Genomic DNA, 16,191 nt, shown 5'->3' on the forward strand with positions numbered 1-16,191 from the left:
ATTTTGTGTTTCTTTATACTGGTAAAGTGAGTTGAATTTGCAAATCATCTGTACTCATCTAATATTTCTGCATATTTGGGATTTTATTCATAAAGCCATCAAAAATTAAGTAAAATTTCTTTCTGCCATTTCTTTTTCTATTGTTGATTATTTCATTTCAATCACATACTTAATTTCTAATTGGAACACCAAAAAACCATGAAAAAGAATGTTGTGGGGGGCACACACTACTCTTTAAGAACTCAGTTCATGGGGCTGATTCTTTCTTTTGTGATTGAGGAAATGGTTTGACTATAAAATTCCCATTAGCCAAAAATAAGCAGAATTGCCTGCAGGATTCATGGTAGGTACAGCCTTGGAGAGTAATAAAAGCCTGTTTTAAATGAACTCCTAAGGACACGATATAAGCCCGAGAATGGCTAGTCATATTTTATGTTTATCCCTCTTGATTATACTTCCATATGTTTCTGGAGAACAGTGTCTGAAAAATGCTTCATTAAAATATCGTATTGGACTGGGGTAATTTGGGGCTTATTGGCCAAGTCTCAGGTCTGGGGGTACCCGATCAGGTGGCCTGGAAGTAGCAAAGCATGGCAGTGCAGTCTGCTCTGCTTCCCCCTACCATGTGGCGTGAACTGACTTCAAAGACCCCAGCTTCTCTTTAATTTAAGTAAGTATGACAGTTTGCATGCTAACCCTCCCCCCAACAAAAGACAAAACAAATTTGGGGGACCGAAATGGATTTTGGAAAGAAAAGGCACCCTCCTGAAAATTAACTTAACATGAGGCTTGCACAGCATGGGAAGAGGGGACCTGGAAAGTGTTCATATGCTTCTCCCTTCTAAGGTTCGGTAGATGCTGGATGCCCAAGGACTTCCCTTCATTATGTTCTGCCCTAGCCTGCCTGGTCCATGGAGGGTGGTAGCATTAGTCAGTGTTAACAGAGAGAAAGGCTTTGACATCTGAGTTTCTCCAGGAAAGGTTTACTGTTTCTGGAACTGGAATAGTGAATTGAACTGGTCCACCTGCCAAGAGGAGGAGACAGGAGGTCCAGGGAATGTCATCTTTTCAAAAGTCCTTTCCTGTGGTTTACAGGGATAGCTGCATGTTAGTACTTACTATGTATTCCTAGTGAAATTGGACATTTCTTGAGTATCTGCTACACACAAAGTACTGTAAAGGACCTAGAAAGGGACATTTCAAAGGCTGCATACACATGAAGAAAGAGCACAGGAGCATACCCTGAGTGGGGAAGTTTCTAGGAAGGCTCCCCAGAGGCCATGACCTTGAGTTGAGTCATGAAGGAGGAGTTGCCAGGCAAAGAAGGAGAGCCTGGGTGACCTAAGTGTTGTCATGGGGATGACAGAGATGGAGTGAATGGATGAGATCTGGGTTTTTCAAGAAGGGAACAGCATTTGCAAAATCAGAGGGTGAGATCTTCTGGACACATTTGGGGGGTTCTAAGTGTGGCATGTCTGCAGTGTGGGGAGTTTGGGGATAGCAGATAAGGGAATGAAAAAGTGAGTCAAGGCCAGGCCTGAGAGATATATATGCTAAGAAATTTGAATTTTATAGTAAAGGTCAGTGGTTTTAAATCCTCTCCCACTTCCTCTTTCCAGATGCCCTGATCCAGTTGGTTTAGAGAAGAAAGATTGGGGATAGGTATCAGTCTACACCTCAGCCGGGCTGTGAACCATTAGTCATTGATAGAGTGCAAGCATGTGAATGAGATTAAGACCCAGATTTGAAAGAGCACACACTGGTTGCTGCGCAGGAGGATGCTTGAAAAAGGCCCCTATCCCAGCCAAGAGAAACAATCAGTGAGCCTATTGTAGTAGTTCAGGTGGGAAACAACCAGCAGCTTAGTTGGAGGCAGGATGGAGAATGGATGGGTAAAGAAAGAGAACATCTAGAAGGTGTGTGTGTTGTGGGAGGGGAGGATAGGAGAAGAGAAGTGTTGTCAGCCTGCCACAGAGAAGTCCTGTAAGGTAAAGACTGAGTGTCCTTGGGATTGGGTACGTAGTAGGCAGCTGTAGCCAGAGAGTTGTTTCAGTGGGATGCCGGGGGCCAGAAGCCCAATGACCCAGGTTGAAGACACTGAACTTGCTTTAAGAAGCCTTCAAGTTTGTTATGATCAGGGAAGGTGGATAATCCCAGGGACCTGAATGGAGTTCCAGGAATGAAAGGAATGGGCGGGAAAGGTAGGCTGGGGCTCTGTTGTGAGGTGCCTGTGGGGGGTGGGCGTTGTTTTTTTTTTTTTTTTTTTTTTTATTTGACAGAGAGAGAGACAGCGAGAGAGGGAACACAAGCAAGGGGAGTGTGAGAGGGAGAAGCAGGCTCCCCGTGGAGCGAGGAGCCCGACGCAGGGCTCGATCCCAGGACCCCGAGATCATGACCCGAGCGGAAGGCAGACACCCAACGACTGAGCCACCCAGGCGCCCCGGGGTGGGCGTTGTTATTGGTAATGGTGAGATCCAGCTCTCTGCTCTTAGGCTAATGGTAACCTGACAGATGAGAGGGTTAAGCCTTTTTAGGGTGAGACCAGGTGGAATTAAGGCTTATTAGAAGGCCAATGCCATTTTTTATGGTCCTGATGGTTTTTAACAGCTATTTTAACAACAGAATGATGAAAATGTGTGGTATTCTTTCTCCCTTGAGATAATGTGGCTGCCGAAAAAGGTCACAACTAATAGGAAAAAATGAGTTTTATTGCTTAATTGTGGATTCAATTTATTTGGATACTTCCTGTTACCATTACCATGTGTTTTCTGAGTTGACTAGTTGACTAGGCCAGGCTTCTCTACAAGAGTGTGTATGTTTAAAAAAAAATTCTCTGAAATTCTATCCCACCCTGAAAATAAAAAGCCAAAAAATACATACATAAGTGAAATATACCTAGTTTAGGCTTGTTTTTGTATTATTTTAGTTTTGTAGAGAAGAGCTATTTGGGGATATGATGGTTTTGATCAAGGTTTCTCAATGTTGGCACAATTTTTTGAGTTGGTTGATCCTCTGTGGTGCACTATAGAGTGTTTAGCAGCATCCCTGGCTCTACCCACAAGATGCTTGTAAACACCCTTATCGCGCCCAGTTGTAACAACTGAAAATATCTTCCAGCATTATGAAAAGTCTCCAGGGTGGGGGATGGGAAGAAGGTAAAATTGCCCTAGACTGAGAACTATTGGTTCTCAATATATATTGTAGTGGTTTTATCAGAAAATAACTACTTCCTCCTGCTGCAGTATGGGTAGTTTTATTGAAGCTTGTGAAATCTGAGCAACTTTTTATCACCAGAAGAAAACTAATGAATATTTATAAATTCCCTTGTCAAAAGTTTACTTAACAAATATTTAAAGAAAAAGGAGGGGCACCTGGGTGGCTCAGTCGTTAAGCGTCTGCCTTCGGCTCAGGTCAGGGTCCCGGGGTCCTGGAATCGAGTCCGGCATCAGGCTCCCTGCTCAGTGGGGAGTCTGCTTTTCCCTCTCCCTCTGCTGCTCCCTCTGCCACTTCCCCTGCTTTGTGCTCTCTCACTCTCGCTGTCTCAAATATAAATAAATAAATAAATAAATCTAAAAAAATGTTTAGGGGCGCCTGGGTGGCTCAGTCGTTAAGCGTCTGCCTTCGGCTCAGGTCATGATCCAAGGGTCCTGGGATCGAGCCCCGCATCGGGCTCCCTGCTCTGTGGGAAGCCTGCTTCTCCCTCTCCCACTCCCCTGCTTGTGTTCCTTCTCTCGCTGTGTCTCTCTCTGTCAAATAAATAAATAAAATCTTTAAAAAAAAATGTTTAAATAAAAAAAAAAAAGGAAAAGGAAAAGCTACTCTACCGGTTGCTTGACCATTCCTCTGCTTACCCCATGGACCCACTCTTTCATTTAGTTCCTGAATATGCTGTCATTTAATTTTAATCTGGGTCACTAAGTTCTCAACGCAAAGGATGTTATGCGGTAGAAAGTGCCCAAATAATAAAAACCTGTCTAGAACTGGGTGTGAACATGTGGATTTCATGCACGACATGGATTCTAGTGTTAGTTTCACACCTATTGCTTTCTAACTTTGACCAAGCCACTTTTTCTGTGCAAATTTTCTCATCTGTGACATGAAGGAGATAAAGTATATTATCTGTAAGTTTGCTTCTAGCTCTAAGATTGAAATGTTTTGATTGTTTTTTGGGGTTGTCCCCCCTGCATGCACCACATCCCCCAGTGCAGTGCCACCCAAAATGCGCTCTCTAGGTTGCCAGTGGTCTATAGACTACATTGTTGGTCCACATTAAGTCAAGTACAGACATAGAGAGTAAACAATTAGAAATGGTTATTATAATTTGACAGAGTAATTTTATGCCTGTTACATATAATACAAAAAATTGAGCTTATAGTTTGTCTTAGTCTTTTAAATTGAACTTTTTTAGTAATTCATTTTTATTATGCTTTATGAAGATAGCAGTCCACATTGGATTGGAAGAAGAAAAATAAAACAAACTGGTCTTTCACTAGAGGTAGTTTGAGAAGCACAGCCCTGAGGTATGATGGAAATATTTTTTTGCTTCTCTTTCTACCCTCGGCCAATAAGAAAGATATTTAGTATATTCCTCTTCTGTGGTTTCAGTGAAGAGAGGGGCAAGATACTGCCTATCTGCTTTATTAGCAGCATAAAGTTGGTGGCAAAGAAAATAAGAGGTAATTCTGGAGTAAATACGAGGTTCTCTTGGATTATATGTATATGTAAGTCTTCACATAGCTCATGTTAGTGTCTTGCATCAAATAGCGTGTTTATCTTAGAACAGAAACCCAAAGAGCAGTGAAAATGTCCATTTAAAAATTATTTTAACCCCAAGAATCCCTTAGATATGCCATCTATTAGAATGTTTGGTATACTGGGACTCCGTACTAGCTGATGTTGGCGAGGTAGGTAGAAAAAGGAAGAGGTGTGGATTATACTTGCTAAAGAGATTAACATAGATGTTTTTAAGTCTATTCTGTCATTCAGACTCATTCAACATTTGGTTTCCCAAATCTGTTACACGGACTCAGGTGAGGTAGACTGATAGGTGAACAAGGGCACTTAAGCAATGAGCACTTCACAGTCTGACCTTGGTCTTTAGATGTTAAATCAAGGTGGAGGAGCCAGCATTCAGACTGACACTTATTTGAGGGAGAAAGCATTGCTGAGTTCTCTGCACCATGGGCCACTTGTTCGAATACCTTTTATCCCATATTGAGTGGAATAATCCAGAGAGGCCTGTCCTACTCCTGGGAACCCTTCACACATGACCTGGCATTGTGCAGGAACAGTCTCTTGGCCTGCAGTTCCTGCCTGGTCTGTATGGGTTTTGTAGTGTACTTCCTCTTCCAAAGTAAAAAAGGCAAGATTTTTGCTTGCTCTATTAGCAGCAGAAAATCACCCTTTCTTCCAGTTTTTTTTTTTTAAATCCAGAAGATGAAAATATATAACATATTTGGAAACTCCACTGGCAGACTTGGCAGGCATTTCATATTTACTTGGACTTAACATGAATTGGATTTGGTCCTCTGATTTCCCCACCTCCATCTCTCGGAACAAGTTATTTATTATCCAAGTGAGTCTGTGTTAGTGGATCAGACATGCACATGGCACATCTATTGTAAGTGTGTTTGTTTAGTAAGATTTATGCTAGCCCAAATTGTTTTATATTGGTTTTCATTGTTGAAAATTTACTGTATTCATTCTTGGTTTGGCCTAAGTATTTGTAGTGTGCTAGGGGTTCCTGTGGTTGAACATTTTATCACTGTAACACTTCATGCAAAGGAAATTAAAAAATATATAGTGAAAGCATTTCCCTAATATGTTTCCAATCAGCTGTGTACTTTAGTAATTTGATTTGTAGGAACTAGAAAGAAGAGTATTACTGCGCTCTTTTCAATCATTCATAATTCTCTGGGAATTCAGATCATGGTTCCAAGTTTATGAAAATGTCTCTTGAAATTTTCTTCAGTCCTTTAGTATTCTGTTTGTGTGTATTGAGAGGGTATTTTATTTTATTTTATTTTCTTACCACAGCAATCTCGAAAAGAGTTCAGGGAAGGGGGCGAGTCTTCGGTCTGTATCTGGGACAAGAAAAACTGATGTGGATTGAGGTTGATTGGCTTGCCAGAAGTCATTCATTGGTACAGAGAGCCAGGTCCTTTTATTTGTGCATTATCCTATGTGTATGTTCCAGCTTCTGTACTTCTTGGGCTAAGCAATCAGACTGTGACTTGTAAATCCCCTCGCCTGGTGGACTCCTAATAATCTAATATGCAGTGATGAGTGGCTTAGGCAGGAGCATCTTCCCTGAAAGTGTAACACATGGGATGGAGGGTGATATTTGGATGAGCTAAATAAAGATCTAGGCTGTGATCTTTGCACCATTATTTCTTTGGCTCTTTCTACAGGGACTTAAGATAACTAGCTTGTTTCCTTTTTTTGAGGATCTCTGGCCTTTGACTTACTTTGGTTTTTGCCAATGAATGAGCATGACTTCTGTTTTGGCTAGTGAATTAACTTGTGATAATCCATACATTTATAGTTTCAGATTTTCTTAATCCAGTTCACTATGTAAAAGTGAAATCAAAGTGAAATGTGAAATCATAGCTCTCAAACTGGGAGCAAGACTTGGAAGGTTTCATCTGGTGAAGACAGTAGCTTGTCAAGGGTTTTAAGTGGGTATAGAATTTTGCAATCATTTCCTATTTTTAATTTTCTGCTTTTATTTCCTATCATGTTTTAAGCTTCCCTCTTAACCTTCACAGTTTTGTGTTCATTTAAGTCTTATGAAAAATCTCCTCACACAGTGGTGATTTTAGCCCTGGTCCTCCTCCTACTTCGCTAGGCATAAATAAAGTTGTGAGGTCATGTATTTTGGCCAGGAGAGTTCATCAATCCATGCTTTTCCATTTGAAAACACAGTCTGGGAGGTTAATCTTATTAGTAGTCAAAGAATTAATGTAAGTGAAAACCAAGTGGATATTTAAAAGGCTTAGTTGTGTTTTGAAGAAAATAGCCAAGGGACATGATTGTTCCCACTATTGCTAGTCCTGGCCTAGAAGACCTAACTTCTTTTGCTCCAACGATAAAGGAAGTACACATTCATTCTTGGTCTTTTTTCCTGCTTCTGTGTTTCCTGTTTAGGTTGCACCTATGAAGGAAATACCTATAACAGCTCCTTCAGATGGCAGAGTCCTGCACAACCCTGTGCTCTACGTCAGTGCCAGGTAAAGTCTATTTTCCTCTCCACTGAAAACGAATCGGTAGTCTTCCTCAGAAACATCTCTTAGACAGCAGAGCACAAAACCAAAAACAAAACAAAAATAAAACCATAAACAAATAAAAAACCCCAACTGTGTAATTGTATCACTGTATCCTTATACATATTTACTGTGACATTCACCATAATAAGACAGGTACAGAATAGATACTATATAGCACTCACTTCTAGAAACATGCAATGGAATTGTTCACCATTGTTAAATTGTGCCTGGAAAATCTCTGGGAAGATGTATATGTCCTTGGGGAAAATTCATGTCTTCCTGTGAGTCAGCTTTGAGCAAAACCTGAATTCCTGTTAGCAGAAAGAGGTATTGTTAGAGGATATATGTTTTCCTTCTTTGATTTAGAAACATTTTGAACTGGAGCCATTCTGTAAGCTTATTAAATCAAAGCAATTAGTACACTGTGAACTCAATGATTTCAACCTGACAAATGTGAGAACCACCAGTTCAGTTCCTAAAGAGCCCACTGTGGTTGGTGCTTGCTGCACCCTGCAAAGTGTTCTGATTCTGCGTGACTCTAGTTGTTACAGGTCTTCAATAGAGCAAGATAAGGAGAAATGAGGAATCTCAATGTTCAAACTCCTTTTCTTATCTCTAAGGAAATAGTTAAAAAAAATGCTCATCTAATCTTGACATAATTTAAAAATTCTCTATAGAGAAAATGCTGTTAAATCATTTTACTCCTAGCCCCATTTTACTGTTCCAGGATATGTTCTTGCATTTAAAGGGGAAAGAAAGGGGTACCTGGGTGGCTCAGTCGGTTAAGCATCAGCCTTCGGCTCAGGTCATGATCTCTGGGTCCTGGGATTGAGCCCCACATCGGGCTCCCTGCTCAGCAGGGAGTCTGCTCCCTCTCCCTCTGCCTCCTCCCCCTTGCTCATGCTCTGTCTCTGTCTCTCAAATAAATAAATACAATCTTTAAAAAAAATAAAGGGGAAAGAAAGATTAGTGTGATAATGCATATTTCTTTTGGATCTTATCTCAAGTATGCTGACATTTAGTTTACTAAAATCTGACTTTTATGCAGCCACGCTGTTATATACTCACAGTGGGCATACTCACTCGAAAGATCGTCAGTTATTTATTTGGCTAAATGTTCAGTTCATTTGTGTAGTAAATCTAAATTATTTGTGAAAATAAGCAGTAGATAGAACAGATGTAAATAATAGATTAAGTGAATTGATAAATATTTGTTGAATTTTTGCTCTGGGTTATAGATTCAACCAGCTTCATGGAACAAAGAGATGAGAGCAGTGAGTTTTAATAATATCAAAAGTCCACATTCATTCTAAAATTTGCACCACCCCACTCACACCCTACTTCTTGACCAATAAAATTTCCACTCTGATAGGGGCACTCTGAAAGCCCTGGTTACACTGCCTTTTAAGCAAGACAACCTTGTTGGGATTGCCTTTTGGAGTGTAGTATATATAACATTTTTATGCAACAGCCAGAGATCTTGAAGATCCTCAAATTGCATGGACCTCAAATTGCATGGTGAATTTTGCTACTTTCAGATGAAGACTTTATTTGAATTAAATGAAAACTATTATCTGGGAGGAAATATTTTGTTGACTGAATAACACATGAAGCCATTTTCAAGTGTTGACACTGAAACTCCTATTGCCTATCGTCTTTGGCCACCAGCCACTCATCAGGCCCACAGAGAATGATGCAAGAATATCCCATTATTATTGGAAGCCATCCCAAAGACCAACAGCCCTGGGAGTCAGGAAGTGCTGAACTGCAGAGCAGAGCCCAGAGAGGTGATTCTACCTACCAAAGATGAACTTTGCCTTTTTGTTCTCCTCCTTTTTAAAAATGTTGCCTAAGCCCTGCTAGCTAGTTTAGAAATATTATTTCATTCAATGGTCATAAAAGCCAACCTCTAAGGTAGTTATAAAAGCTGTTCCTCTGCTCCTCTGGCACCTTCCCACTCCTGCTTATTTTCTTGCTTCTCTAGGGAATGAGAGCGCATCTGTGAATGCGGGAAATAGCCACTTACTGGTACCTATCAGGGAAGGCTTCCTTTAAGACCCTCCTCTGCAGAATGGCACAATTGCAAACTCTTTAAGCCCTTCCCTTCTCAGGGCACAAGATCAGCAACAGAGGAGAGAGTGGGGCATAGTGGGTACAAAATACAGGCTCTGCCACTCACATAGCTTGTTTCTTCCCCTCTCTGGACCTCTCAGTCTCATCTCCTGTGCGGCCAGGATGGTACCATCTCCTAGGGTGTTGGTAAGCATCACTAAAGACAGTTCTGGTAGAGGCTACATGGACTGGCAGGACTAGGTACCAGACAGGACAGGTAACAGCTAGTCAGACGACCTGGTTTATTTCCATTTGAGTTGAATTCTAGCTTCTTTCTTTTTTTTTTTTTTTTTGGTATTTCTTTTTTCTTTTCTTCCTTTTTTTTTATTATGTTAGTCATCATACATTACATCATTAGTTTTTGATGTAGTGTTCCATGATTCATTGTTTGCATATAACACCCAGTGCTCCATTCAATATGTGCCCTCCTTAATACCCATCACTGGGCTAACCCGTCCCCCATCCCCCTCCCCTGTAAAACTAGCTTCTTTCTTAAATCCTCCTACCGAAAGAGTTTCGATGATGAAAAATTTACCTTTATTTTCCACTTTGACTTTCTTACTAAAGAGAAAAATCTGAAGATCACAAACAGGAAATTCATGCTGGGAACAATTCTGAATCCTCCATCTGGTTTGCAGATAGGAAAGGGAAATTGATCTGGGGCCATAGCTTTTTGCATTGCTTCAGTTATGTAACTAAAGCACAGATCCTTTTTTGATGTTGTAGATTGTGATATTTTGACAGTTGCTCTTTTCTTTCCCAAATGTGATCTAGACCACAATAAATTCCTCTGGGAGTGGAATCCTCAGGCCTCACAAATATGAAGACATCTAGGATATAACTTTCCTTGTTGGCCTGAGATAATATGGTAGCAGACAGGATGAAAAAAAAAATCTAGTTGTCACATTGTTACATTTTTTTTTCAGCCTGTGCTAGCCCTCCCTGCAAAACAAAATTAAACAAACAAACAAATCCATTTATAAAATGGGTAGAGAATATGGAGAAAATTCTTCAAAGGCCAACTCTGAAAATTAATCAAAAAAATGTTTCAACTGACATTAAAATACTAGAATCCGAAGATCAGTTTGCAAATGAGTCACTTGATTTCATTATTAAGATCCAAAGGCTCTATTTTTCCATATATGGTATGAACTTTAAAGTAGTTTTATCTAATCTCATCATTTGATGCTTGAGAGCCAGGCTCTCTATGTGAGGCAGAGTGAAATTTCTACGATTGCAGAGCTAGTCTAGATATTTCTAGAAGGGTGGTAAGTGAATTAGGTCTCCAGATGCTAGTCTGGGGTGTTACACATGTACTCTGTGCCTCATCATTAATGGCTTAAAGTGTAATAACAATTATAGAAAATATAGTCAGTGTTGACAACTTAAAACAATTGTGAATGAACAGCCAGACTCTGTTAGCTACTGACGGACAGGAAGAAGGTCTTAAATACTAGATTTAAAAGAAAGAACTTTGGGCCAAAGAGAAAGACCGAGGACAGGGTCAAGACAGGATTTGTGCTCCGAATTTGAAAGCATCCAGGCCGTGAGCTGGGGAGATGGGACCTCAATGGTGCCATGTCCTCTGGACCTGACGCCCACCCTCCTTTGCACTTTTGGTGTCCGGACTCTTCCCCTACTCCCTTGATTTCTTTCCCAAAGTGAGTCACTCCTCAGTGGGACTTCTGGGCTGATGTATTTGTGGCATTCTGTTTTTCAGGAAGGTGTTGTCACAGAGTCTGAGCTGCGATGTGTTGTGCATTGTAAAAACCCTTCCAAGCATCTGGGAACGTGCTGCCCCACCTGTCCAGGTAACATTTGCAGGAAGGGAAGCCTGCCAGGCTCCCTGCTACAGCACATGACTGTGAAATCTCTGTGTGCTCTTTCAAGAATGCAGGATTCTCCCCCTCCGGACTGGAGCTTGTCTCCCTTTGTGTCTGTGTACATCATGGGTTTAGAGAGCAAACTCCTTTGCATAGAAATGTCCGGTTGTACTCCGGTGTGCCCAGGATGAATGCAATGTGCTGTAGGTCTTGGCATGTGGATGCTTCAGGCTCCGGAGGCCTCCTCTCCACTCCACAGGGCCACAGGTAATGCTTACTTTGGAAGGAGAGGCTGTGGCTTTCTCTTGCTTCCAGAAATGTCTTTTTACTGCTTCATATTGCAGTATCTTGGCTAGAACTCGCCTTGGTGATGAGGTGACCAGATGTTTTCTGAAAACTGAGAGCTGTGTCCCTAAGTGAATTTAGCTTAGGGTTTTGCTGGTCTCAGTTTTCGGTGTGGTGCAACAAGTTGGACCCACTGTCTTTTAAGAGGGCCCCACTGCCTAGCTGACAGCAAAGGGATCTTTCCTTTCCAGTGGCTAGAGTGTTTCCTCTTACTTTTCTGAACAGGATTACAAAGGCCTCCTGCATCTTTTCTTGCCCTTACATATGAGCCCAGGGATTTTGAGGTGAGAGATTTTTTTTCTGATCCTTTAAGCCCCTGGCGCATGCTCTCAGACAGATGTTCTGAGTTTTGGTTTTACTCTGAGTGCTTTTCCTCACTGGAGGCAATACTCAAAACTAGTACTCATTGCTTTTGAGATTAATCTCCAGAGGGCCTTCTGTTCTGCAAAACTTCCTGGGGAATGGCTCAGGTACCATGCTGGGATGCTCTGCAAAGATGAGCCCTGCTCCTTTTGCAGGCAGCTGCTTGCCCTCCCCTACCCCATGCAGTCTGAGACGTGTCTGAACCTGAGTCCCTTCCAGAGAGTCCAGTTTTTTCTCATCTTTAAATGACAACGAGGACAGTTGCTCTCCACTACCTCTAACCTTCCTGAGTTCCCTGGACGGTCTTGATTGAGCCAAACTTCCTTTCCACATTGAGATTTCTGTGAAGCTTGTGTTCTTAGATGAGCTTACGAGAAGGCCAAGAACTGGTTGAAAGTAGAAGAATTCTTTCCATAATCCAATTATTTTGTATCTATCAAACAGTTTGTCTGAGTTCCTTTTGCCTCTGAATGCATTAAATGCTTCGTATTATGTAACCATACTCTTAAATGCCGAAAGGGTCCTTATGAAGTTAGATCAGTAGTTCTCTAGGCTGCACATTAATATCACCTGAGAAGCTTAAAAAAAAAAATAAAGCTGGATGCCCTGGCTGCATTTCAGACCAGTTCCATCAGAATCTCTGAGGACAGAATCCAGGCCTCCCACATAATTCCTATACACCGGCAAGCTTGAGATGGATAACAGAGCAAATTTTATATGCCATAGAGATTTAAAAATCATTGTAGCTCTTAAATATGAATTCAGTTGTGTTGAAGAGACTGTTGCTTTATTGGTACAGAATCGACTCAGCGTATGCAACATTCTTCCTTACTTATGAGCTCATCATGTTTTTAGGCTGCCTTTGGAAATGTGGGTACGCAAACAGCTGAGTGAATTTATTTCAGCAGTTGAAGTTATCATATTTGAGCAATTGCTTCTTTCATTTGGCTTTTGGTTGAGTTCCCAGGAAGGAAAGGCTGAACTGTATGATTGCACATACTGCAGCGCTCAGTCCTCACGAACATCCAGGGAGGGATGAGGCACTGTCCACAGTTCACACAGGAAGAAGTTAGACCCAGTGAGAATAAGTACCTTCCCAAGGCCCATGAGGTGGGGTCAGGGTCTGGCCCCTTCTCTTTCTTGGCCACCATACTGCACTACCTACTCCTCCCCCTGCCCCAAACACACACCATAACAATTGTTCTGCTTGGGTCCAGATGCCCTGGGAGACAGATCTTTAAAAGTTAGCATGCCAAGCTTTGCGCAGTGGCAGTATCGTAGCCAATGAGGTTTATCCGAGGCGCGATTATTGCTAATTAAAAGTTAGCATGCCAGGGGCGCCTGGGTGGCTCAGTCGTTCAGTGTCTGCCTTCAGCTCAGGTCATGGTCCCAGGGTCCTGGGATCGAGCCCCGCATCGGGCTCCCAGCTCAGCGGGAAGCCTGCTTCTCCCTCTCCTACTCCCCCTGCTTGTGTTCCCTCTCTTGCTATCTCTCTCTGTGTCAAATAAATAAATAAATTCTTTAAAAAAAAAAAAAAAGTTAGCATGCCAGTGCCACCCGCTAGCCCCCGGCACCTGCACAGGCTCTGTGCCTTCAGTTATGGGGTCAAGAATCAACTCTGCTCCCTCTCTTTGATTTCAAAGGCCAAGCTTTGAGGTGCAAATCAGAAGACTCAGAAGAGGCCACATCCAGAATGTATTGTCCTTTGTCTTGGGAGGGAGGACTCAGCCAAGTCTATGTAGGGACAGTCGAGGGAAGCCACAGGGTATTCTCCTTGGTAATTCAGAAGGACTGGCATCTGTCATTGATCATAGAATGGTATTCTGCTTAATGACAAACATGTACAGTCTGTGGTCACTTTCTTCCTGAAACAGATTTCAGGGCATTCTTGCTGGTCTGCTTTTTCCTTTCATCTGACTTTACTCAAGGGTGGTGGGTTGTGATGGGAACAGTTTATGAAGAATTTTCATTTAAAATTCCCTTATTTAAGTTGTCAGATGTAGATTGTTGTGGTTAATATGTCTGGCAAACTGGATGACGAAACCAGTGTGCAAACATATATGAAAGAATTGAAGACATTTTGTTGGAAGTATGCTTTGGAAAGAGACATCTGGGCACCTGCCATTATTAACAAGGCTGGGATATAGCCTCTGGAGGGACCCAAGCTTACTTAAGTATTTCTGTATCAGTGGGAACAGCAAAGAGGCGGTTGGTTGCTAGCTCTGGGTGTGGGTATCAGGTAGACTTTAAAATCACAGTTGCACTCAGTGATTCAACTTCAGACTCAGTAGCATTTGTTTCCATGTCTTTCCGTTGGACAAAGGGCTCCATATCTAGATTTAAAATGAATGGGTCCAGCAGCCAGACTAGTTGGTTATGGGTAATCCTTGTTTCCCCTTATCAGGTACCAAGAGCTTCAAGAGTTTGGTGGGTTCTGTTGATGACTTCAGTCGGCAGGACTTAAATACTTACTCTCAGGGTCATGTGTCAGTCTCTCACAAGGGCTCCTTTTGCTGATTTTTGGCACCAGTGTGCTGGCTCCAACACTGTCTACTATGTGGAAAGTGACCTCAGCTATTCCGGCAAACACCTTATGAAGATGGTCCTGAGGAAAGTGACTAGCTGACAGTCCTTTCATAGCCTGTTTGACACGGGGTGACTGGCCAGCCTGTGTTTCAGGTCATTTATGGGATTTCTTAAGAATACAGCAGTGTCCTGAGCATCTTTCTGACTTGGAGACACTTCCTGGGCTTTCCATCTTATGAGGCAAACTTGGTGGCTAACCTCTTTAATATCACATAGGGTGGGTCTGAAAAACTGTGTGACATCTCTTGTCCTGCCTTTCCCCCTTCCTGCCTTGGTGCCTGACCCTCTGTGTGGGTCAGCTGGTAGATTAGAGCTGAGTTTGAGTTCTAGCTCTGGCACCTGCCAACTGGGTGAGTCACTTCCTCTCTCTGAGCCACATTTCCCTCATCTATGGAGAGTGACGAGAGTCCCCACTTTGTGGGCTCACTGTGAAGATGGAGTGAGATCGGGGTTACAAAGAGCCTGGTAGAGGCTGGACAATTCCTGAATACTCACCAAGTGACAGTTCTTCATGTCATCTGCTCGGTCACTTGACTTCTCTTGGCCTTCTTCTGTTTGCCTCTTCCAGCCCCTCTGGGTTTCGTTTCCCTGGCTGTGGTCAAGGTGGTCATGGCATGGTGAGTTCCTTAGACTCATAGGGCTCACCATTGTGCAGTGTTTCCCCCCGGGCTGACCTGGCTTCCACCGTCTTATTTGCTTTCTAGCATCTTCAGGTTTCTGGACACATGTCAATCTTCTGTACTCCTTTTTTTTTTTTTTTAAACTATGAGGCAATCTTGTCCTCTGATTAAAGAGGACAGTCCACTAGGTGGAAGTGGAGTGGGAGGTGGATAAACAAGATGGATGAGCAGTGGATAGAAGCATAGTGTCAAGCTGAGCAAAGGCTATGGCCCTAATTCTAAACTTTTCCTTACTTTCCAGGCTGTGTGTTTGAGGGTGTGCAGTACCGAGAAGGGGAGGAATTTCAGCCAGAAGGAAACAAATGTACCAGGTGTTCCTGTGTTGTAAGTATTGTCCTGGATGTTCTAAGGGTATTCCTTCACCAAGAACAGCCCTGATTCTCTTTACAGTCTCTCTTCCTCTCCCTCCTGACATGGAAGCAAGGAAAAAGCTCATCGCTCTAGGGCAGGTTTCTCAGCTTTGGCACTATTGACCAATAGTTCTGGGCTGGGTAGTTCTTTGTGGTGGGGGCATTGGGAATGCATGTTCCTGTGCATTGTAGGATGTTTAGCATTTTCCCTGGCCACAGCCCATTAGGTGCCAGTAGGACTTACCCCCCCTCAGTTATGATAACCAAAAATGTCTGCAGACTTTGCCACATGTCTCCTGGAGAACAAGATCACACCTGGTTGAAAATCACTGGTTTAAAGAGTGAGGGAGGAAAGCTGGTTTCCCTCCACCTGCTTCTTCTTTGGGAAGCTCTGGATTCTCTTTTCTTTGAGGTAGCTGTTGAGTTCTTCAGGGCAGTCACATGGGAAGCAGAGGGGGATAAGTGCAGCTTGCCTCAGTATATTCTGTGGGGTGAGATAACCTGATCGGAGGCTTGGTCATTTTCACTGGGGGATGGAGAGGAGGAAATGGGCACTAAACTGTGGATTCAGAGCAGAGTAGGGGTCAGTGAGACAAAGCCATAGACTTGCCTTTCTAAGAATTGTTGACTTGTGATTCATATACTAAGGATAGCTTCCGAGTACTTA

The 16,191-nt window shown here is 42.4% G+C and overlaps 1 protein-coding gene and 1 pseudogene across 1 annotated transcript in view; both read left to right on the top strand.

The window, feature by feature from the left end:
• The window catches only part of BMPER (BMP binding endothelial regulator), a 243,759-nt gene that overhangs the window by 49,222 nt on the left and 178,346 nt on the right, over positions 1-16,191 (top strand). Inside the window, exons 4-6 of the mRNA XM_021699372.1 lie at positions 7,147-7,229; positions 11,098-11,188; positions 15,416-15,498. Coding sequence (XP_021555047.1) covers positions 7,147-7,229; positions 11,098-11,188; positions 15,416-15,498 — 257 coding nt within the window. The remainder of the gene's footprint in view (positions 1-7,146; positions 7,230-11,097; positions 11,189-15,415; positions 15,499-16,191) is intronic.
• LOC123326470 lies at positions 13,164-13,292 on the top strand (annotated as a pseudogene).

The sequence above is a fragment of the Neomonachus schauinslandi genome, chromosome 12 (genome assembly GCF_002201575.2).
Source record: "Neomonachus schauinslandi chromosome 12, ASM220157v2, whole genome shotgun sequence".
NCBI lineage: Eukaryota > Metazoa > Chordata > Mammalia > Carnivora > Phocidae > Neomonachus > Neomonachus schauinslandi.